This window comes from Prosopis cineraria, unplaced genomic scaffold (assembly GCF_029017545.1).
Source record: "Prosopis cineraria cultivar Desert tree isolate PC_DT_omini unplaced genomic scaffold, ASM2901754v1 PC302, whole genome shotgun sequence".
NCBI lineage: Eukaryota > Viridiplantae > Streptophyta > Magnoliopsida > Fabales > Fabaceae > Prosopis > Prosopis cineraria.
The window spans coordinates 13,815-36,880 of record NW_026555629.1 but is presented as its reverse complement, the minus strand read 5'-3'; the positions used below and the strand labels follow the sequence as shown (position 1 = coordinate 36,880).

The following is a 23,066-nucleotide window of genomic DNA, read 5'->3' as shown; positions in this document are numbered from 1 at the left end:
ATCATTTGTTTCCTTTTCTTTTTCTTTCCAAACAATATTTTATTTTTGTATAATTATCTTTCCATACAAGATAAAATCCATTTCCTCTCCCTTTTGGACCAAATCGTTTGAAGTTGAGACTAGTGAATTTAGGTTATTTCTTTTAATACTTTCACTTATTTTATTATTTTTATAAAAAAACAAAATCCTCTCCCTTTTTCTTAAAAAAAATTTACAAAAATTTACCAATCCCAACTTTATAAGCTTTAAATCCAATCATTATATAGTACCGTATTTTTTAGCATCCCTAATAATTCTTTAACGAAAATATTGAATATAAATAAATTTTTTAAATTTATGGTAAATTACCAACCCATAAATTATTATATGCATAAAAGTAAGATAAAAGACTATGTATGAATACCACCTACTCCCTTCATTCAAAAAATATTAGGTATTTTTTGAGGAGTTAAATTTTAAAAAATAAAAAATATTTTCAGTCTTTCAAAATATAATCGTTGTCTGTTTTTTAAAAGTGCCCCTATTGTTGAATGATTTTATATTTATTGTAAAGTATTTAATAGAGGTAAATATAAAAAGATAGGGTTAGTTTGAGAGTAGGTAACTACTTTATTGAGAGTAAGATTTAGTTAAAAATCCTTTATATTTTTTAAAAAGGAAGTATTTATTTATAGGTATGCTTCAATTCTATACTTTGAAATGCTTTTTTTATTATTCTATGCTTCGAATTTAGGTTTAAAGTTAGGTTCGTGATGATTTGTTATTTTTATATGTACATGAACTAGAGTATTCAAGTTCGGGATTAGGTTTGGGATATTTATCATTTATATATAATGTTCAATTGTCATAAAATTTTTATGTCAATGAGATCAAATTATATCAGAGTAAAAACCATTCATATCATAAATTTTAATAGCTTAATTATTTAAAAAAAATAATTTTTTTTATAAGAACATCTTCATCAAACCTCTTAACTTTTGGACAAATGATTTTATGATATATATTAAGCACATAACATTCAATATATCTTAAAATTTTTGTTATAATACTTAACAAAGTTTGTTAATAATAATTCTCATAATTTATTTCATTAAATATAAAATGAAAGTAAAATAAAATGACATCAATACTCTAAAAATGTGTATAGCATTATCTCGTTAAAAATAAGTAGATCTTATGACAACCATATCTTTAAACTATTGAATTAATTGCTCTGTATATACATAAAAGACTATATATAGAATTGAAATGAGAATTTCATTTAGTGTTTCATAACTTTTATAATGTGCTAACTTATGGGAGCCGAAAATATATAACTTCTACATTTTACTAAAAAAATTAAAAAGTTAGGCGTGGTTGTAGCCCCTGTCGGTCTCCCCTTTCTCCACCCCTGCTCCCAAGAGGACTGACAACTCACTCACAGTTTTGTATTCCTCTTTCTATCACCGAAGACACTATATGTAACATGAAATAGAAGAGTCATTTGGTTGAATTATTGGTTTACGTCATTGATTGTATGGGATGAGGCTTCAATAGAGCATAAATTTTATCTTGAAACTCTTGACATATGTTTAAAGGATATTTTAAAAATTAAACAACCTATTAGCTAGTTATCTACTTTTTAGAAGAAAAGTTGTTATGATTGGTGGAGACTAAAAAAAAATCTAGCCTCTCTATTATTTCAGGTGGGTTAAGAGAAGATATTGTTTTTGTTGCTATTAACATTTTATTCTCAAATAATTTTTAAATTGTTACACTAACAATGCATGAGACTTTAACAACAAATAATGAAACACCTATCAATGTCCTTCAAGAATTTTCAAACAAGATTATCTCAATTGATGATGAGATTGTTGTTGGAACTAACAAATAATTTGTAGATATTAAAAACACAGCTGATGTTTTACTCGATGATTCAAACAATTTAATAAAGTTGATTGTTAATTTGACCATTATAATTAGACAACCTCATTACATACAGGATGGTATGCAGAAGATATCTGATGCAAGTTATTCTTCATATCTATTTATGACACGAGTACTTTACTAGCTGATAATATGTTTTGAAAATATGAAAATATCTGGGTCAATTTTCATGATGCATAAAGAAGAGAAAGAGGTGAAATGCGAATAGCAGTATAGTACGGCTGTTCGTCTCATCGCGAAAGATGTCAAGCGCACGTGCAAATAGAATCTTCCAAAGCCTGCAATTCACTGACGTGCATCCAAAAATGGAAGTTTCATCAAAGCGAATGAATACATAGGACTAATCAAAACGCCAGATGTGTCCCTGTATCTCGCTCTTTACTGATTCACCCACCATTATCCATACCTCGATTTCCGAAAATCACAGCAAAAAAATCCACTCCCCGACAAAAAGCCGCCATGGAATCTCGCAAATTGGCAGCTTTACTTTCCTCCCTCATCTCTCAGCTCCTCCTTCTCATCCTCCTTCTCTTCCCTTCATTTTCTTCTTCTTCCTCCTCAGATTCCAATCCCCACTTCAATGCATTCCCTCTCGTCCAGCACTTTCTTTTTTCCCAAGAGATCGCCGCTTCCCTCTCCTTCTCCAAGAACAAGAAACGCAAGCGAGTTGACCCGGAGCCTGACCCGATTGATGAGCACCCGCCGAGTGGTATTGGAATTGGGGTTGTGGTTCGGAGCCCTGACTCTTTCAAGAGCTGTTTCAGAATGACGGCGTCTACTTTTGAGTGGCTCTCTGGTTTGCTGGAGCCATTGCTCGAGTGTCGCGACCCGGTCGAGTTGTTTCCTCTGAATCTCTCTGCCGGTGTCCGCCTCGGCATCGGCTTGTTTCGGCTTGCCAGCGGTTCCGATTACGCCGAAATCTCCAGCCGATTCGGGGTTTCCGTGTCGGTGGCGAGGTTTTGCGTGAAGCAGTTGTGCAGGGTTTTGTGTACCAATTTCCGATTCTGGATTGCTTTTCCGAACTCGCACGAGATTGAATCTGTATCGCGAGGTTTTGAAGACGTCTCTGGGTTGCCGAATTGCTGTGGCGTGATCGACTGTGCGAGGTTTAACGTAGTTAATTCTGAAACATCGTGCGAAGACAATATAGCGGCCCAGATAGTGGTCGATTCCTCGTGTCGGATTCTGGGTATTATCGCTGGGTATCGTGGCCATAAGAGCAATTCGAGAATTCTCATGTCGTCCACTCTGTACAAAGACATTGAAGAAGGGAAGCTATTGAACTCTCCAGCAACTGACGTAGATGGAGTGGCTATAAATCAGTATTTGATAGGAGATTCAAGTTTTCCTTTTCTTCCATGGTTGATGATTCCTTTTGCTGAATCTCTACCTGGTTCATATGAAGAGAATTTCAATTCTGCTCATAAGCTTATGCGCATTTCAGCTCTTAGAACTGTTGATAGTTTGAAGAATTGGGGCGTTTTGAGCCGTCCTATAAAGGAAGAACTGAAGATGGCAGTGGCTTATATTGGTGCTTGTTCTATACTGCACAATAGTTTGTTAATGAGAGAGGATTTTTCTGCACTTTCTGGTGGGCTTGAAGATTTCCAGTTTCAGCATCCGAGTAATAAAGACTCTAGATTGGAGGAAAATTCAAATACTAGGAATGCTTGGATTGTACGAAGCGCATTGTCTGCAAGAGCCAAGAAAAGCGATAGTTCAAGCACATAATGGATCTTTGGTGATTTCATCAGTAGACAAGTAATTGAATTCATTTTTCATTTTACTTCCTTTTTTTAAAAATAAATTTTCAAAGATATCACAGAAAGTAGAATCAAGAAATTCTTTCTGCTATTTTTCTCCTAGTTTTTATGTACTTTTGATTGGAAGAAATGATTGGCAGTAGGTTTTCATTCGTGGGTTGATTTCAGTTTTGCTGATCACATTGTCGTCAGAGTTCCCTTGGAAATGTAAATCCTATCTTTTGAGGACGATTAAGGTTTTTGTTTTCCTGTTAATCACAAATCGTTCTCCTGTTTAGAGTTTTCCATCTACAGAATCTCTGCTTCTGGGTGAGAATGTGCTATTGAAACTTTGATGAACATCTATTCTCGATATTTTTTTGCTTTTCATCAGTCCTGCTGAAACCAATTAGTTCTTTTTATGGCTCTTGGGAAGCAGGATTAGAAAATCATAGAGCTAGCGGTGAACCCATGGATTGTTTTATGATGGCATTCCTTTGATAAACAGTGTCTTCCCTTTTTTATAGTACTTGGGGAAAGTAACAGGACAAATGCTGTTCTTCAGTGCTTATGACAATATGATTACAGTTTTTGAACCTATAGTTTTGTTATATGTTACCTTTACATGATACGTTAATGATACAACATATGATCAGCTGTCATTACCATGGACAGAGCAAAATGATGCGGACAAGATATTTGAAGGATTCATTAATTTATCCGCATTTCTAACAGGGACAGACTTTTACCATTCCATTGCCAAACTTCAGAATCCCATCTATTGCTGGGAAGTCAGTATGTTACCCTTGCTTCTAGCTATTGACTTGAGCTAATGAGCTGTAGTTTATTTTTTACATTCAAGCACAAAAATTTAATTGGCATGAAATCATGATGCTCATGTTCACTTGAAAGACTTGTTAGAATTGCCACAGCTTGCTGTTTGCTTATCGATATGTTCAGTTCACTCTTCCCTATCTTGGCTGTATTGTTGTATCAGTTGTTCTGCATCATGGCTGTGTTCTGTTTCTTGCAAATGATTTGTGATCAAAATTGCGTCTGTTAAATTATGTGTTGTTAACTACAATACAGGAGCATTGTATGATCCTGAATGGGATCGTACAGATTCTTGAATATTCTTCTAACTTGTGTAAGGAGTAGGGAAACTTCGTTGTTGGTGATGTTACTGGGGAATGGAAGGTGATGTAGAGCCGTAATTGATTTTACATAGGCAATAATGTTGTTTGGTCAGATTCTTACAATTAATTATGAAGAATCTTTTGGAATGGTGTATGTCCCTGAGCATTTCAGGATGCACCTACCAAAGTTTCATATGGTACGCTCAAGGGACAAGCAAGGTGATTAGCCAAAGGGAAATACCTCAACGATTTCTTCATCCACAGAAGGCTTTTACTGGTACTCGTGAAGGACTATATGGGAGTTGGCTTCCTTGCCTCGGCGCCACCGGTGAGGAGGTATGGAACCTCATGATTTAATTTTTTTTATCTTATATTTTTAAAATAAAAATTTTATAAATTGTAACAAATTTTAATAAATCGGTTCACCCATTTAGACAATCCAAATTTAGTATGAATGGTCTATATTTAATATCACATTTTTCATAAATTGATTTTCCAAATATATTCTATACAGCACAGGTTTAACATTAGTTTTTGTATAATTTTCATAAATTAAATGTGGACCATTAATATTGAATATAGACTATTTAGGCTGGTAAACATGTTTATTAATTTTTTAGAATTTATATAATTTTTTAGTTTAGAAAATGTAAAATAAAAAAATCTAGACGGTTTAAATTTCCAAATTTCACACCTACCGACCCCAAATATATGATGGTGTTTGGCATGTTTGGTTTCAGAAGAGCAAAAGTGAGCCAGTGAATGCTAGCTTGAATGTCTCTTCGTACATGGAGTAGTCATGGCCCTCCAGTTCAAGGGGTTATAGTAAACAAAACAAAAGAAACCTTCCTTCGCTTTAAAAGACGTGATGTTACATATAGTCATCTTCAAGTTATTTTCTCAAAGCACAAATTTAAAATATTTGAATGTTTAGATTTTAAATTTTAAATTTAAAATTTCATATTTAAAATTTATATATTTAAAACATTTTATTTGAATAGTGCAAAAAAATTTAAAAGTAAAAAAAAATGACGAGTTTAAATTCAAAACAAAAATAAAAGATTGAGAATATGATTAAAAAAATAAGTCAACTTATGAGTTGCAGGTCGGCCTATAGCGAGCTTTAGGTTGGTGGGTGCAGGCTAAAAAAGCCCGCTCCTTGGTAGGCTTGAATTTTTCCATCCTAACTTGCACTTGGTGGGTTGGCAAGTTAGCTTATATCTGACTCAAGTTAAATAGTTTGAGCCAAAACAGAGCTGTATTTGATCGAGTTGCATGTTATCCAACTTGCTGCTTGTTAACGGGCAATTCGTATTACAAACTCTAAGTCTAGTATGTGTGTAGTTAAACTGTTGTTCATTTTTCAGAAATAGAAAACTTAACGGGTGGGTAAGCAACAAATGTATATTCATGAACAAATTACATGACATTTTATTTTGTATCCACATAAATCCAAGAGCGTAGAGAGTTTAAAATTCCAAGTCGTTGAGCTATCAATGCTGCCGAGTGGGGTTGGCCGAAAATAAAAATAAAAATAAAATCTGCCGAGTGGGTTTATTTTTTTTCATTTTAAATAAAAATAGAAGGAATTGAAATTTTCAATTTTTTATTTAGTGTGACTTCAAATCTTCAACTACCGATTCATAATTCATAGTGAGTCATTAGTAAATGGGTTTAAATAAATACCTAAAAAATGTTTCCAATAAGGCATCTTTATGGAATTTAGTCTAATTAATACATATATAATTTGCAAGGCTACAGATTATATCTCTGTTATTGCGCGACATGTGATGTAATTAATTATTATAGTCTCGCATGCTTGAGATTATTAATTCTATGCGTAATTGCGTATAAGAAGACGTATAGCTTACCACCAGTATTACCACGAAAGGAAGGGTGAGGAATCTCTTCTCTTCCTAATTTTTAATCAGTGGATTAGGATTATTGAACAGTCAAAATTTGATCTCTTAGAGAGAATCCTTCTCCCCCAATATATATATATATATATATACACAATTAACTGTGCATGGTCTGGTTGACCTAGTCAGTTAATCTCTTCGCTGATTACCAAAAAACTCGTTTTTGGAATGATTATCGCTGTCATTTCATAAGATTTAGATCCCAAAGAGATCAGGATAACGTCATTATTTTGATTCTACAAGATGTTCAGAGTCCTTAAATTTTTTGTTTCTTGGTCGGAAATGCAATAGTTAAGGGAAAAGATTTTAGAAACCAAGAGTCAAGTCTATAGTAAGGGATCCCTCTCTTGCACGATGAATTAAAGTGTAAATTCGCATTTATACAGTATCTATATTTAATATTCAAATGTGTCTTAAATAAAATTACCTCTATTAAAAAAGATGCCTGTACGATAAAACAACACAGAGAAAAGATTTCGACCCTATGGCATTGATTGATCACCGACTCTTTTCCTTTTCATTTTTAACCAGCCAGTAGGCAAACCAAACTTAAACGGAAGGATTATGAAGATATTTTAGCTATGTTAAAAATATGAATAAAATGATCTAAAACATTTATTATAACTTAATTAATGATTTAATGGAAATTATTTTAAGACAGAGAGAGAATGATGAAGTGAGTTTATTTATTTTAAATGAGGAGGAGATTAAAAAGTAAAAGATCTGATTAAGAAAGGGAGAATTATAAATAAGTTTTAAGGAGATCAATTAATTTAAATTAAATCTCAACCAATTTTAAAATGTCAAACTTTAAGAATTTATAAGTTCGTCTTTTAATTTTATAACTTCATTGCTATGAATTTATAATTTATTTTTATAATTTTATAAAATTTTAAAAATAAATTATAAATTCATCATGATGAAGTTATAAAATTGAGAGCACAAACTTATAAATCTCTAAAATTTAAAATTTAAAAATCAGTTAAAATTTAATTTGAAGTAATTAATCCCTCAAAATCTGTCTATCATTCTCCCGTTAAGAAACGGACGAGTGAAGGGGGGAAAATCATTTCAATAATTGGATGCCTATGGGGTTTTTTATTTGCTTTAATTTCCCAATTTTTATTAATTTTCTTTTCTTTTTAATTAGCCTTTTCAATGAAAGTACACAGCATGCCGCATCCATTTGTCTTTGACTCCAACCACCTCCTTTCATTATTCTTCACCCACTCCCCAGTTTGACTTTCTAAATCGGTTCTTTTCTTTTTCTCTTTTTTAATGATGACACGGCCACATTTTAATTAAGTTTGTTATCCTATTTGAATATTATATGTTTTAATCGAGGATAACTTTTGACTGATTTTAATTAGAAATTTTTTGTTCATATTTTAAATTAAATCATGGCACATGAAGGAAAACTCTTGTAATGGCTCTTTATTTTTTCGGCCTGAAAAACTTCTACAGGGGCTAATAAGATATACTCAAATGTGACATGAGTGTCTTTATCAAAGTAGAACTTTTTACATCTAATTTTTAATACAGATCAGCTAACATGAGCAAGGGTATCTCAATCTCGATGTTTCATAAGGTAATTTGAATGTACTGAAAACTCTAACATTGATTAATATAATTAATGAATGAATTGAAGATATATAATCTCAAGTTAAGTCTCATTAACTAATTTGAACTATTTTGACAGAAAGACAAGCATGATAATTTACTAATTCAACAAAGTTTAATAATACTATAGTAAGGAGAGGAAACCATTTTGTTTAGAGTGTTTAACCAATTTTAACAATACTTCATCCATTTTTTTAATTAATTACTGAGGTAGGCACTAACAGTTTAGAGTTACAAGCGAAATTAAACCTGCGATTTTTCACTTATAAGAGAGTTCTTATGCTATCAGGCTACAAAGCCATTGGCATACTTCATCTATTTTGAATGTTGAAAAATTTTAACTAACTTATACACTTTAAGAAAATTAGTCATTCATAATAATTATATCTAAAATTACAATGTTTGGAGTAAAATGCTTTTATAATTAATGTTTACGTTTCCCCTCTAATTTAATGATACTATCTACTCCACCCGTCTATATACATGAGATATTTTTTAATATAATTATGTATATTAATAAAAGTTTGTTATTTAGTTAAAGTCCCATTAAATCATAGTAATTTTCTAATTTTTCCCTAATATGAGGGGCAAAGCTAGAAAATTTTGTTAGGAAGACTAAAAGAACAAAGCATATATGATAATTGAAAGAAAATTAAATTTATATATGTCACCAACTTAACATAAATATTTCAACCTATATATTTATATTCAATTTAGACAAACACATATATAAGGTTGATATGCAATTTAAACTCTAAACTATGATTTCAGGAATAATTTGAACTTTAAATTTTTAAAAGATATATTTTGAACTTCAAACAATTAAAATTGAAATAATTTAGCCCCATCATTAAATTTTAATAAATATTCATCAAAATTGAGCTTAATGTGCAATTTTCCTTATTTTAGGAGAACATTGAGAGTGAAATTTGGTAAAAATTGCACATCAAGCCCTAATTTTTAAAAAACTAATGAATATTTGTTAAATTTAATGATAGGGTGAAATTGCTCTAACTTTAATTATTTAAAATTTAAAATACATCTTTTAAAAGTTTAGGATTTAAATTATCCTTGAACTTATAGTTCAGAGTTTAAATTGCATATTAACCATATATATATATATTAATTTTTTTCATTAATTTTTATGGCGTAAGAATAATTAATTATCATGTTTATGATTAAATTGGTAAATATTTTATTTTTTTCATAAGTATTGAACAATTTAAATTCATAATTGGGATCTAAAGTTTCATTCAATATAAAAAATTCTATTATTTGCTCATTAAATTTACTATTAATTATTTCAATTGATATGTTTTTCATTCAATATATTTTGAAATTTTTGTTGCAATACTTTCTATAGTTTGGTAGTCATGATTCGTATAATTTCTTTCATCAAATATAAAAAGCAAAATTAAATGATATCAATTATTTAAGAGCAAATATAATGTTATCTTGTTGAAAATAAATAGATCCTATAATAACTATATCTTTAAGTTATTGTAGCAGTTGAACTATACATGCGTAAAATATTACTATAAATTTAAAATGAGAATTTCATTTAAGGTCTTGAGGCTTCTATAATGTGTCAATTTAGGAGTTGAAAATATATAATCCCTACAATTTATCAAGAAAAAATTAAAAGGTTAGAAGGCCATGGCCCTTGTTGGTCCCCATGTCTCCACGCTTGCCAATAACGTCAATTAATGTCATGGTAGTGTTGGGTAAAGCTTACAAATAATATCTCCTTTATTTTTAAGACAAGTATAAAATTATTTAATTACTTAAAAATATGATAACATCACTTATATTTAGAGATAAAATAAGATTTTAAAAAATACCCTATATATATATATATATATATGAATGGAGGGAGTATTTATGAGAAACAATTTAAAAAAATTGTAATCAATATTTTTTAAAATTTATAATTTTACTTAAAATAAAAAACAAACAAAGATATGATAATTTCTCTTTTAATTAAAATCAGGGTAGTGCATCTCTTACTCCTTGTAGACTGGAAATCAGAGAATTCAGAGAATTGCAATCGAAATGATTAGTTCTAATGTTATATGACATTTACTCTTTTCACATTTTCAGTTTTCAAAATCTTAACCTCACAGGCTATCCCATTTTCATACACTGAAATTCTACAAAAAAAAAAAATAAAAATAAAATCGAAAACCCTTATGCCGCCGCAGCTTCTTGCTTCTATCACCGTCGGATCTCGTTTGTCTTCCTTTTCTTTGTGTTATGCATCAACTCTTTCCAGGATCTATCTTTTTCTTCGCCGATCTCCTGTTTTGCTGGTCGTTTTCCCTTCTTTTACAGATTTTTGGTCTTCTGCCTTCTATTTCTTTGGGTTCTGGTACTCCCGTGGCAGCTTCTAGATGTCTTCTGGACCATTTTAGTTTTCTTGTTCTTCTAGGTGTAAGTGACATTATGTTCATGGAATCATCTGGGATAAACGTCAATTTCAACCTTCCAAGATTCAAACTTACATAAACAAGTTCTGGCAGCTTCAAGGAGAAGTTTCAGTGGTCCAGTTTATTAATAATAAGCTCACCCTTTATTTTGCCAATACGGATGATTTGAACCTTATGCTTCAACATGGTCCATGGATTTTAAACGGAGGGCTTGTTATTTTGAAAGAATGGCAACTCTTAACCAGGGTGTTTAAGTTCTACCTGTCCCAGTTGGCCGTATCTATCTTGATCATTTTGAAATGATTTTTCTTTATCCCAAAACATAAAAAAAAAATCAAAACGAGTCATTTTCAAAAGAGACAGAAAAGAGGCTAGGGACTCGAGATATCTTTTGAGACGTCTTGTCCCATCCCAATATTATATATATATATATTTATATATTCCTTTTACTATGTTATTTTTATGGTTTATTTTTTATATTTTCTATCTACTTTTACTTTATTTAATTTTGCATTACTCTGTGATACTTTGTCCGGCCAAACAAGTTGCAATTTTTTTTTCATAATTATTTATATTGATTTGAGAGATTTAAAATGCAAACCCACATTGCTCTCATTCAAGCAATCTAATGAGTTTATTTTTCAAGTTTATGCCTCACCATTGTTGCTTATTATAATCTAAGTTTATAATACTCTCCAACCAAAATGCTTGCACATGCACAAGGGCTCTTGTATTTAGGTGACTCATGTTCTTATATTTATCTGTTTATTTGTTGAAGCTCAATTGATTAATTATATTTATAAAAATTTGATTCTTTACACGTGTTAGTTGAATGTTACTAGTTATTTGAAGATATGAGGAAAAGTGACTAAAACAAGTAAGGGTGGTGATAAGTAACAATTTTATATATTTTTATCCTTTTAATTTAGACTTTTAAATATTTATTTAAGACTAATTAATTTTAATTGAATATTATTTAATTTTATTAGTGAATTTTTAACTTTTAAATTTTAAATACCTAAATTTTAGATTTTAAAATATAAATGATGTCATATTTTTGCACATTTGTTATTTAGTTTTATTTTATTTGTACAGATTCTTTGAATCTAATTTAAAATTTTTGAATAAAAGAATGTGGACATGTTTGAAAATTAAATTAAAAATTAAATCTTAGAAACTTATTTATATTTATTTTAGGTTTTTTAATGTATTTTTTAATTAAGGTTATTAAAGATAGTTTTGTTATTTTATTACATTATTAAGTTTTATTTAAGAAGAGACACAGCACGTGACGCACAAAATCACATTGAATTGAATAATAAATCAAGGAACAAGAGGCAACGCACATCACTTCTAGTTGAGATAAGGAGAAGGAGAGGTGGACGCGGTGATCGTCCTTCGTTTTTTATCCTTCCCTTCAATTTCCTTAGGCGATCGCTTCTCAATTCTGTGCTGGTTGATTTTTATAGCTATGAAAAATTAATTTTTTTTAGCATGGTTCATCACAAACTATAACTCTAAACTGTAATTAGAGTCTTTAATATTTAAAAAGAAATTTATGTTATATTTATTTTAATTTATTTTTTTTTCTCTACCTCAAAATTTTATATTTTAATTGTTATTACTAATTATAGTAATTTTATTGCATGGTTTTTGGATTATACATTTTATCTAAAATTTTACTTACTATGATCAATTGATACAGCATTAAAAGGGTAATTTGATTTGTCTTAAGTGATTATTCATGCTTTGTTTTTAATATGGCTAACTTAAAATAGTTATTAAGTTGTGGGTTAAAGAAAATTTTAATTAATTCATAACTTAATTTCTTATTCAATTTTTAAATGATAATTTAAAAAATATATAATAAAAGAAGAATAGAAAAAATTAAATAAATTCAATTTATTTTATAGATGAGAAAGATTAAGTTTAGGTGATTGAATTGTGATTGATTACGTTGCATATTCTTGGTAATTTTTTAGTTAAATTTGCTTTATTTATTTAGTTTTTTTAAAATTAATTTCCTCATAAAAAAAATCTCCCAGCTATTTAGCTTTTTATAATTCTAATTTAAGTAGTTAATGAACTAACTCTTAAAAAGATGATTTAAGTTGTGCTTTACTGTAAAATTTAATTTTTATTAATTTTGGTAATATTTCATAGTAATGTCAAAATTTGGACGCCGTTGCTAAAAAGCCAATTGTGTTAACTAGTTAAATTAAAAATATTTGTATTTGCTTTGTTTTTAGTTTCACTTCCCCCTATTTTGTGCTTTAATTTGATCATTCCTTCATCAATATCATTCCTATGGTTGCTAGAATCTTTTTTCTCACTTGCGCAGATTTTTCTAAAACTTAATATCTTTATATTTTAGGTAGTATTGAGATAAAGTCTCAGTAATCAAGATAATTCACAATTATTTATTAACATATAAAACTGTAAACAAGTATGTAAAGTAGGATTCTAAACCATATATTATAATACATATAATCAATATCACATGCATGAATATACTATCCATCTGAACCTCTACATTAACCTCTAACTGAATCTGTAAGCTACAACACTATACCAACTCTGATTGAATTAAGTCAAGCTCACCTTTCGTGGGAGAAATATCTAGCCAAAAGTATCATGTCCCACTTTCAAACAACGAGTTTTCTCTATTACACATATAATTAGGCTATCGTTTACTTCAACATCGCACCCTTTCGGATGCTAAGGTACTAAGGAACTCATAGTCATGATATGATTGCTTAGATGTATCATAGTAATAGTCCATAACTTGTTTGCTACACCGAATGTCCTATGATGCTAGCTTGATCATATGAATTTTAAATTTTACTTCACCTAGAGTAAACTCCTACTCTCACTATCATGCCCATGATTTTCACACAAAGCAATCAATGTACTTATTATATTCATATATCTTTTTCACTTGTCTTTTAATTATAATATGATTAATAAATGCATGTTATTTTTTTTAAATTTTTTTTCTTTTCCCATTCTACAAGTTCTAAAATCATACAATAATAAAATATAACATACTTAAATTCACAGATAACTTGTAGATGGTTAAACAAGCTAATAAATTGTATGAATTATCCTATTATCTTAATAATTTTTTTATTAAAAGGGTTACCCATGGTAGTTACCACTCTTCATACTTTAAATTTCTTAATATGCACTTGAGACATGTCAATTTACAAGATTAAGTATTACATGTCAATACTCAACTGAACATAAGTATCTAATAGAACAATTAAACTAATCTAAATTTCTAACCTCTATTATTGGACAATTTGAAATCCTAACCAACCTCCACAAGCTTCCCACAACTTCTACTAACCCCGTTAACTTCAATATAGAGTTTTTCACAATTTAAAACCTTCTACTTAAGCCTAAAATTGAATTAAGGCCTCAAAACTCAATCAATGACCATCAAACTTGTTACAAAACTTTAATCTTAACTTCCAACAACCCTATAACGATTATTAGGCTAGAGAAGAGAATAACCCTTCATAAACTCAAAACATAATTTCTCAACTTCTCAAACTAAAAGAAAATGAAATAGATAAGAAGAAGAAAGAGGTATAAAGCTTACATGAAAAATGATAGGTTAGAATTAACTCTTAAGCACCACTGAATTATTTCCCTAATGAAGAAAACTTCCTTTTCCCTTGTTCTCTTCATTTCTCTCCCTTTTTCCTCTTTAAATTTGACCTGACTCATGACCTATTTAATCAACTTTTTGTACCATGTGTTATGACACATTGCGCTATGCCGTGATGCGTGATGTAGTGAGTGAAAACTCATTTCAACTCTCCCACTCTGACCCTGATCTACTCCAATGTCTTCTAGATCTTAATATAGAAGCTATCCAACAATCCAAAAGGTCAATTAACAACATGAAATCACAATTTAACTAGATACTAATTTACTAAATTACCTTTTTAATTAGTAATTAAATTTTAGATTAAAACTTAAGATGCTACATCCTATATGAGTTGTAAGAGAAAATTTTCTTTACTCTCTGTGCCTCATACTGATGACTAACTAGAGGATAAAAAGATCAAGACAAGGAAGCTCGATCTTTATACATCATAGACAGATGTCAATATACATGTGCTTCAAGAGATGGTTTTGTTTGGTCAAGAGGTAAGGAAGGTCAATCCTTGTGCATCACAAACATATGTCCATGTTCTAGTTGCTGTAATTATTGGTTATGCCTACTATGACTTCATGGATGTCTCTAATCGTGATAGAGGTCATTTTAACTTTTCCCTAATGGAGATTAGTGCTATTCCTTAGACTTTTGGCCACCATTGAGTTTCTACACCAACATATATTCTTCTTCTATCACAACTAAAGTTTTCAAATATGAGTGTGCCTCATGGTTTGATGAGATTCTTTTCTGTATTTCTTGATGTAGGAACTGAGGCTGCTAATGATCTTGATGGCTCTCACAAGGTTTTAACCAAAAATCCTAATCATCCTCACATCAAGCTTTGGCTTTCAAAATGCTACGGGAGAAGATTTACTAAATAAAAAATTGCATGATTCATTAATTTACTCACTGCACTTAAATAAGCTCATTGTGAATTAGCTTTTAAGCTTGTTCTTCATGTCATCATTGTGAGTTCAACTCCATAACATTTGCATGATCAAGATAAGCATAATTAGAGCTTTTGCTTCTTTGGATTTTGTTTGTCTTTTAGGTTTATATGATGGTTTAGTGTATAGGGTATGTATGTTTTCCTTTGAGTTTGTTTATCCTCTTTGTTATTTTCTTTTAGCCTGTTATGTGTAGGCCTTTAAGTGTTTTGCTTAGGGGTTTTTATGAACATGTAGAGCTATCAATTAGGATCGGCTATTGAAGGGTTAAGACCTAAACGAGCTGGATTTGGTAAGCCTGATTTCACTTTAAGATTTCATTTGGGTCGACCTGACCCTAGGCCTTGAGGCTAAAGGGTCAGCCTTCAGGACCTTGGCCCCTTTTTTATTTTTCAATTTAAAATTCTAAAAACATATTTAAAATCCTAAACAAGTTATTACATATAATTTTAAGTCTAGCATAATGAATTTAAGACAATACACATAATAACAAATTTAAGTCTAATCAAAAGTTGCAATATCACAAAATCAACACCGATAATAATTAAACTCTACTAGCACTGTCGACTAAATTTGGATAATTTGTATTGTCATCGACATCAATATAATTTAATCACTCTCCTTGTGAAGCCTCATAAGTTATTACACATAACATTCAATTTTGTAGTATTTATTTTTTATATTAATTTTTTTAAAAAATATAATAAGACTTAAAAGGATCGGCCCTTTTATTTTTAGGCTTAAGAAGACAACTTTTAAACTCAATTTACTATTTTACACCTCAAAGAAGTGACCCGACCCTACATTTCTTGAATTTAAAAGGGTCGGTCCGATAAGCTCGGCCTTAATTGATGGCTTTATGAGCATGCATATTTTGTGTTTTAATAATATTTGACTCTACTTAAAAAAATACACAAAAATTCTACATTTGTAAGAATGTGATTTATGTAAGACAAGATCTATATTAAAAATATTTATATTCTAGATTTAAAAACATATGTTTAACATATTACACGCATACAATACTACTTGCATGCATGTGTTGTTAATATATCCGTTTCCCTTTTCTTTCTTTTTTGGGCTAGAATATCATTTTCCCTTTTCACTTTAATTTTCTCACGCTAAATACTTCCTATATTAGATTAATAAGCTGGCATTTTATTCATCCATCTGAAGCAAAATATTCACAATGGAGAGGCTTTTATGGTTTTTAGAGAGTGGAGGGTAACAAGTTAAAGGAAAATGTATTTGAAATATTTTAAAACTCTTACTTACTTTTCCAAGTATAAAAGCTATTCTTATTTAAGTTGAAGAGTCCCACATGCATTGCCTTTTTAAGAGGACATCTCAAAAGTAAATTTTCATCCTCAAAAAATAACTATATACTCCCTCCATTTAAAAATATAAAATATTTTTAACTGAATCTTATTCTTCAATAAAATAGTTATCTGCTTTTAAACTAACCTTATCTATTTATATTTACCTTTATTACAAACCCTACAATAATTATAAAATTATTTATTAATAAGAGCACTTTTAAAAAAGAATAATAATTATATCTTAAAAAATTAAAAATACTTTATATTTTTAAATAGAAGAAGTAACTTCTTACATGTTAAAAGTAGAAAACCACTTCCCATAAATAAGAAGTTGTTTATCCAAAGAAGCCGTTAATTGGATTGATATATGGTTCAATTCTAAAAACATGAGAACGGCCAATAAAGACCGCCGCTTAAACATGTCTTTTTGTAGTGACATAAATCATAGGAATAACTTAGAAGGACAACTGGTGCAAACTGCAAAGGATACGAGGACATGATTTCCGGTCCATGCTTTTAAAGTTATTGCTTTTTTTTTTTTTTAATCTAGAATCTACCTATCTATTTGTATAAATTTTTTAATCAACCCTGCTATTCAAAACGTTAGCAACAAAATTTTAATAAATAATAATAAAGATGTAATAGATATTTTAATTTTCCTTTTCAATAAGTAAATAGAAATAAATTTGGGAAGAATGACAAAAAAATCCCTCTAAAATATACAAATAATAATAAAATTTGGTAAATATGTTTTTTTTTTTGAGTTCTTAAAGACTTGTGTGTGAATAAATTTTAAAATAAAATGGCACTTTTTTTCCTTCACCATTCTCCCTCTCTTACTTTGTCTCTTGTATACAGCATTGTCACACTGCTATTCAGTTACACCCTCAGATCTTCCCAATTTTAGTGTGTTTGGATAAGGGAAAAAATCGATTTTCTCCCTCCAAAATCGATTTTTTCAACAAATTATCCAAACAGTCAAAATAAGACAAAAATCGATTCTCGCATGTTACGCGCGTTTTTTCGTAAGCTGATGGAATCAGCTTTTGCCAAAAGTTAATCAAAAAACGTTGGAGAAAATTACAAAAGAAAGCCCACGAGCAAATTACATATAAAGCACATAATTTAATAAAAATAAAATTAAACTCTTTTCTCTTCTCTCTTTTTTTTTCCTTAATTAAATTCAAATTTTATATCCTCAAAAAATTAATTTTTTATATTTAAAAATTAAATTATATAGTAATTTATATAAAAAATTGATTCTGATTAAATTATTCAAATATTTTTAATTCTGTTAAAATTAATTTTAAAAAAATAGTATCCAAACAGATTGCGTTATAACATAATCAATTATAATTAAAATCTACCACTTAATCAATTATTTTCATAATCTATTATACCTAACTGAAATCCAAACGGACCCGAAGATGAATTCGAAGGATTTCTTGTTTTTTACTTTACGTCAACATGAGTAGCATTGTTGCAGACTGGGATACGAATTCGTTGTGAAAGCTTATGTAAGATCAACGAGAAAGCTTATGTGAGATTTAAAGATGAATTCACTGATTTTTGGGGTACATATGATATGACCGCACCACATTACCCAGTAAACTGTCATCACAGTCTTTTTATTGAGGGAAATGTGATGTGGGCATATTGGAATTGCGGACGCTTGTTTTTGTGCCATTGTTGCAGATTGTAGCAAATAAATTCACGTTGAGGTAAAGTTAACAAAAAAAAAAGAACATTTGAATTCATCTTTGTCTCAGAAATCAAAGGCCGTGGCGGTGGGTGAGGTCTTGGGAAGATCCGAAGGTGGGATTTAATATGGATGTGAGAATGCTGCATACAAGAGATAGAGTATGAGATGGAGAATGGTGAAAAGAAAAAACGTGATTTTTACTTTAAAATTTATTGATGCAATAATTTCAAAAGACTTGATAAGAATTAACATATTTTGCAGAATTTCGTTGCCATTTATATATTTTGAAGAATTTTTTTATTATTTTCTCTAAAATTTATTTTCAATCTCACCGGAACTTCCTCTTGGAGTGAAAAAATAAATGATAGCAAAACGTCATTGAAGTCATGCGCGCATTTCACATTTTCACTTGCACTTGAACCATTGGAGGCAACATCACAATCACATTAATGCATGAACAACGAAGGATCTTGACTTTTTCAGCGAGTACCTAACTCTTCCATTGTCAAGATATTCCTCCACGTATTCCGATGGTGCCCACCAACCTTCTTTCCTTCATTCTTTTCTAATATTTTATTTTTAATTTTTTAAAACTAAACATTGATCCACACATTTTGTACATACCATTTATTTAAAAATATAAAATATTTTTAATTAAATTATATTTTAATAAATTAGTTAATTGTATTTAAGTTGATATCACTTTTTTATATTCACCTTTATTTAATAGAATGTATTATTTAAAGATAAATGATTGAGTGATTTATTTATTAAGAATATTTTTTAAAAAATTTATTAATTACATATTAAAAAATTAAAAATATCTTATATTTTTAAATATCTGACTTTTAAAAAATATTTTTTATTTTTAAGGAAAGGTATTGTATGTTTTTTATGAATCCAAATATTTTTTTTCCGACACAAAAGTCCAAACATTTAACTTATATAGTACTAACTCGTGGATATATATTAATTATTGTTGGCAATAAATAATATTAATTGTAGATAATTCATTGAATAACTTTACTTTGTTTTGAATCTCACCAACCCCAAACCAACCCCAATAAACTTTCGACTCCTTCCGACCACACCCTCTTGGACCTACCCCTACCTGTACAGTGTGTCTTATTTCTGGCCAAAAAATTGTAGATGCATGCTGCATTCAACAAAAAGATAGAATATAGCACACTTTTTTGGACTGCAAACAGAGGGAACAATAATTGAAAACTTTACAGTAGTAGCTTCTACATATAAATTCTTTTTCCATATTAAATGGAGTATCTTACATTTTAAAAAATAATTCAAATTAAACCCACGCTCTGATTATTACCAAAGTGTATTTTTAAAACTAAATCTGGCTTTTATAAATTATTTTATTAAAAATCCAGTTAAGAATATCTTATGAAATTATAAAATTATTTTTAATAAAAATTAGACTAGTGCGACCCAATGATAGACTCAATAATAGAGTGTGGAGCGTGGGCCCAGGTTCACGCATCCAACGACTTCACCAACCCCCGACCGGGTAGTGACCGGTTCAAACAAACACAGCAAAAATCTCCCCGGTTCAAGCCGGACTTCCCCGGCCTTATTTATACGGCCATGTTCATTCACCTTCATCTCCAAGCTCTGCTTTAAACATTAGACGACGCAGAGCATAATTAAGTACTCAGAAGGGAAAAAGTTGATAAAAGGTTGAGCATTTAGAGGTGTCAAAATGGCTTCCAACGGAGAACAGAAGCAGCAAAGTGAAGCAGGAAGGCACCAAGAGGTTGGGCACAAGAGCCTCTTGCAGAGCGATGCCCTGTACCAGGTACTCACACTGCACCAAATCGAAACCTTTTTTTCCTTCTCATAATTAACATATATTCATATTGTGATACGAGAATCAATATATATGTGACTACGTAAACGATGTTGCAGTATATTCTGGAAACGAGTGTATACCCAAGAGAACCAGAATCCATGAAGGAGCTGAGAGAGATAACAGCAAAGCACCCCTGGTAAGGGAGACTTGTATGAAAGATCTCATAATTGATCTTTATGAATATTTGGGTTGGTTGGTTGGTTTGTTTGTTTGTTCTGCTTTGTCTGGTTCTGGGTTGGTAAAACATAATACTAAAATGAAAAAATAAAAATAAAAAAAACAGGAACATAATGACAACATCGGCGGACGAAGGACAATTCTTGAACATGTTGCTGAAGCTGATCAACGCCAAGAATACGATGGAGATTGGGGTGTACACCGGTTACTCCTTGCTCGCCACCGCCCTCGCTCTGCCCGACGACGGCAAGGTGATGTACTAAGTCTCATTTTATTCCAATTATTAATTAATAATGAAAAAGCAACTTCCGGAAATCAAAAGAAAAAACGGGCCATTAATCTTTATTAATTTGATTCATTTTTTTATTAGGACGGTCAATTATATCCTGAGAAAAGCATATATATTTAAAAGGATAACAATATTTTAGAACGTTGGCTAATTGCATTTGTATCATAGTTGTCAAATTCTCAAGTTGATTTTACAAGTTTAACATTTTAATATTTTAAATTTATAAAATCATGTTAACTCACTCATAAATTTAAATTAAATATAAATTTAATTAAATTTATGAGTTTACCATTTTGTATTTCTAACTTATAAAATCATATCAATTAATTTATAAACTTGAACTAGGTGCAAGCTTCATTAAACTTGTTAAACTCATTAATTTTTTTTGAGTTGAATGAGTTAAGTATATATTATAAAAAATTTAATTTATAAAAGTTATAAGATCTGGTTCAAAGAAAAAAAAACTTGAAATGTAAAAACTAATATTAATAAAAAAAAACAAAAATGTCAAAAATAAGTTCCTCTATTTTAAAATTTTTATGTCTTCTATAGGATAATTTATCAATATAAATGAATTTAATTTTAATTATTTATATTTTTAGTATATTTAAATTAAATTACAATTATATTTCAATGGATATTTATTAATAGAGATAAACTCGTTTTATGATTTGAGTTTACAATGTGAATTTACATACTTGTCACGAATTTACTTAAATTTATGAATTTGTATTATTAGTTAGTTGTAACATCTTATGGTTGGCAAAAAAAAAAAAAAAGATTAATAATGTCTTAGTACTATAATATGGTTGGTCGGGGCTTTATATTATATCTAAATATAAAATAACATTTATGAATACAATAAATGAAATGCATTTATTTTTTATTTTATTATAATTTTTTTATAAAATTATTTTATTAAAAATTGATTAACAGTTTATATAAATTTTCAGTGATTATACTCAAATTTTGTATAAATGAATGATTTGTGTGATTTTATCATCAGTTCCTGAGAATTGCATTGAGATGAGTGCCTTTACCAGAGATTTTAATGAAATGCCCCACCCCCACTTTATTTCTATCATTAATCCGTTTCAATGAGCCATGATGTTCGCTTTAAATGTAAAATGCAGGGGTCTTCAGTTTCTGGATTTTTATTTAATATTTTTTAAAAAAGAACTGTTATTTGTTTTTGATGCAGATACTAGCAATGGACATTAACAGAGAAAACTACGAATTGGGCCGTCCAACAATTGAGAAAGCTGGTGTGGCCCACAAAATTGACTTCAGAGAAGGCCCAGCACTTCCTGTTCTCGACGAACTCGTTGAAGACGTAAGCTTTACGCATCCTCATCTCGAAATTTTTAATCAAAAAAAAAAATGAAACAAAAAGAGACTAAAACTGGAAAAAAAAAAAAATGGATGCAGGAGAAGAATCATGGGAGCTTTGATTTCATATTCGTGGATGCCGACAAGGACAATTACCTCAACTATCACGAGAGGCTCCTCAAGCTTGTGAAGGTTGGGGGTCTGATCGGCTACGACAACACCCTATGGAACGGCTCTGTCGTGGCACCACCTGATGCGCCGCTAAGGAAATACGTCATGTATTATAGAGAATTCGTGCTGCAGCTCAACAAGGCTCTCGCTGTGGACCCTAGGATTGAAATCTGCATGCTTCCTGTCGGTGATGGAATCACTCTCTGCCGTCGGATCAAATGAAAAGGCCGCTGTTGACTAATCTTAAGTTCTAAGACTTTGTCGTCTATGTGACGTCTACTTCTGTTTATACGACAGGAAATGAATGAAAATGTGTTGAAGTGGATTTTTATTTTTTATTTTTGGCTTTAAATTGTCAAGTGATGACACCTCTCCATAGAAAATGAGGCATCTTGTAATAATATGAATATTATAAAGAAAATCATTTCATCCTTTGATCTCAATTTGATAATAGCGGATTAGCTAAAGTGAAAAGAGAGGGGCAATTAGAATTGCCCAGCCCACTGATTAAAAATAGTTATTGTAACGAACAAAAGGTGTCAGGTTCATTTGCTTAACTTTAATGCACACGTTATTTTCCATCACATTTTAACTTCACAATTTTCGAATTATTTATCAGCATTCAAAATTACAATCCCAACCATTTTTATTTACGGAACTAATAATATTATTAGAGTTAGAGGATTGAAAAGAAATTTTTGTAAAAATTAAAATCTTGTGTGGAGTTAGATTGCCATCAAGTGTGCACTTTTACCTTTTTAAAATGAAAAACTGCTCAAGAGAAATGTTTTAAATTCTTTTTCTTAAATTAAAAGTTGTTAATTAAAAA

The 23,066-nt window shown here is 30.0% G+C and overlaps 2 protein-coding genes across 2 annotated transcripts; both read left to right on the top strand.

The window, feature by feature from the left end:
* The first annotated feature begins 2,303 nt into the window (after positions 1-2,303).
* On the top strand, positions 2,304-5,635 carry LOC129296314 (protein ANTAGONIST OF LIKE HETEROCHROMATIN PROTEIN 1-like). The gene is made up of 3 exons (XM_054934902.1): positions 2,304-3,687; positions 4,344-5,140; positions 5,545-5,635. Exon 1 carries the CDS (start codon positions 2,386-2,388, stop codon positions 3,655-3,657), a length of 1,272 nt encoding a protein of 423 aa, XP_054790877.1. The 5' UTR covers positions 2,304-2,385; the 3' UTR covers positions 3,658-3,687; positions 4,344-5,140; positions 5,545-5,635.
* Positions 5,636-20,024: 14,389 nt separating this feature from the next.
* LOC129296315 (caffeoyl-CoA O-methyltransferase-like) lies at positions 20,025-22,680 on the top strand. The gene is made up of 5 exons (XM_054934904.1): positions 20,025-20,217; positions 20,328-20,407; positions 20,555-20,699; positions 21,939-22,070; positions 22,166-22,680. Exons 1-5 carry the CDS (start codon positions 20,122-20,124, stop codon positions 22,457-22,459), a joined length of 747 nt encoding a protein of 248 aa, XP_054790879.1. The 5' UTR covers positions 20,025-20,121; the 3' UTR covers positions 22,460-22,680.
* Positions 22,681-23,066: the final 386 nt, after the last annotated feature.

Bases quoted from the DNA above. Each gene is read 5' to 3' on its own strand.
- LOC129296314 (XM_054934902.1), top strand. From the start codon at position 2,386: ATGGAATCTCGCAAATTGGCAGCTTTACTTTCCTCCCTCATCTCTCAG.
- LOC129296315 (XM_054934904.1), top strand. From the start codon at position 20,122: ATGGCTTCCAACGGAGAACAGAAGCAGCAAAGTGAAGCAGGAAGGCAC. The intron at 20,700-21,938 runs GTGATGTACTAA...TTTTTGATGCAG, and splicing joins CTCTGCCCGACGACGGCAAG to ATACTAGCAATGGACATTAA. The intron at 22,071-22,165 runs GTAAGCTTTACG...AAATGGATGCAG, and splicing joins TCGACGAACTCGTTGAAGAC to GAGAAGAATCATGGGAGCTT.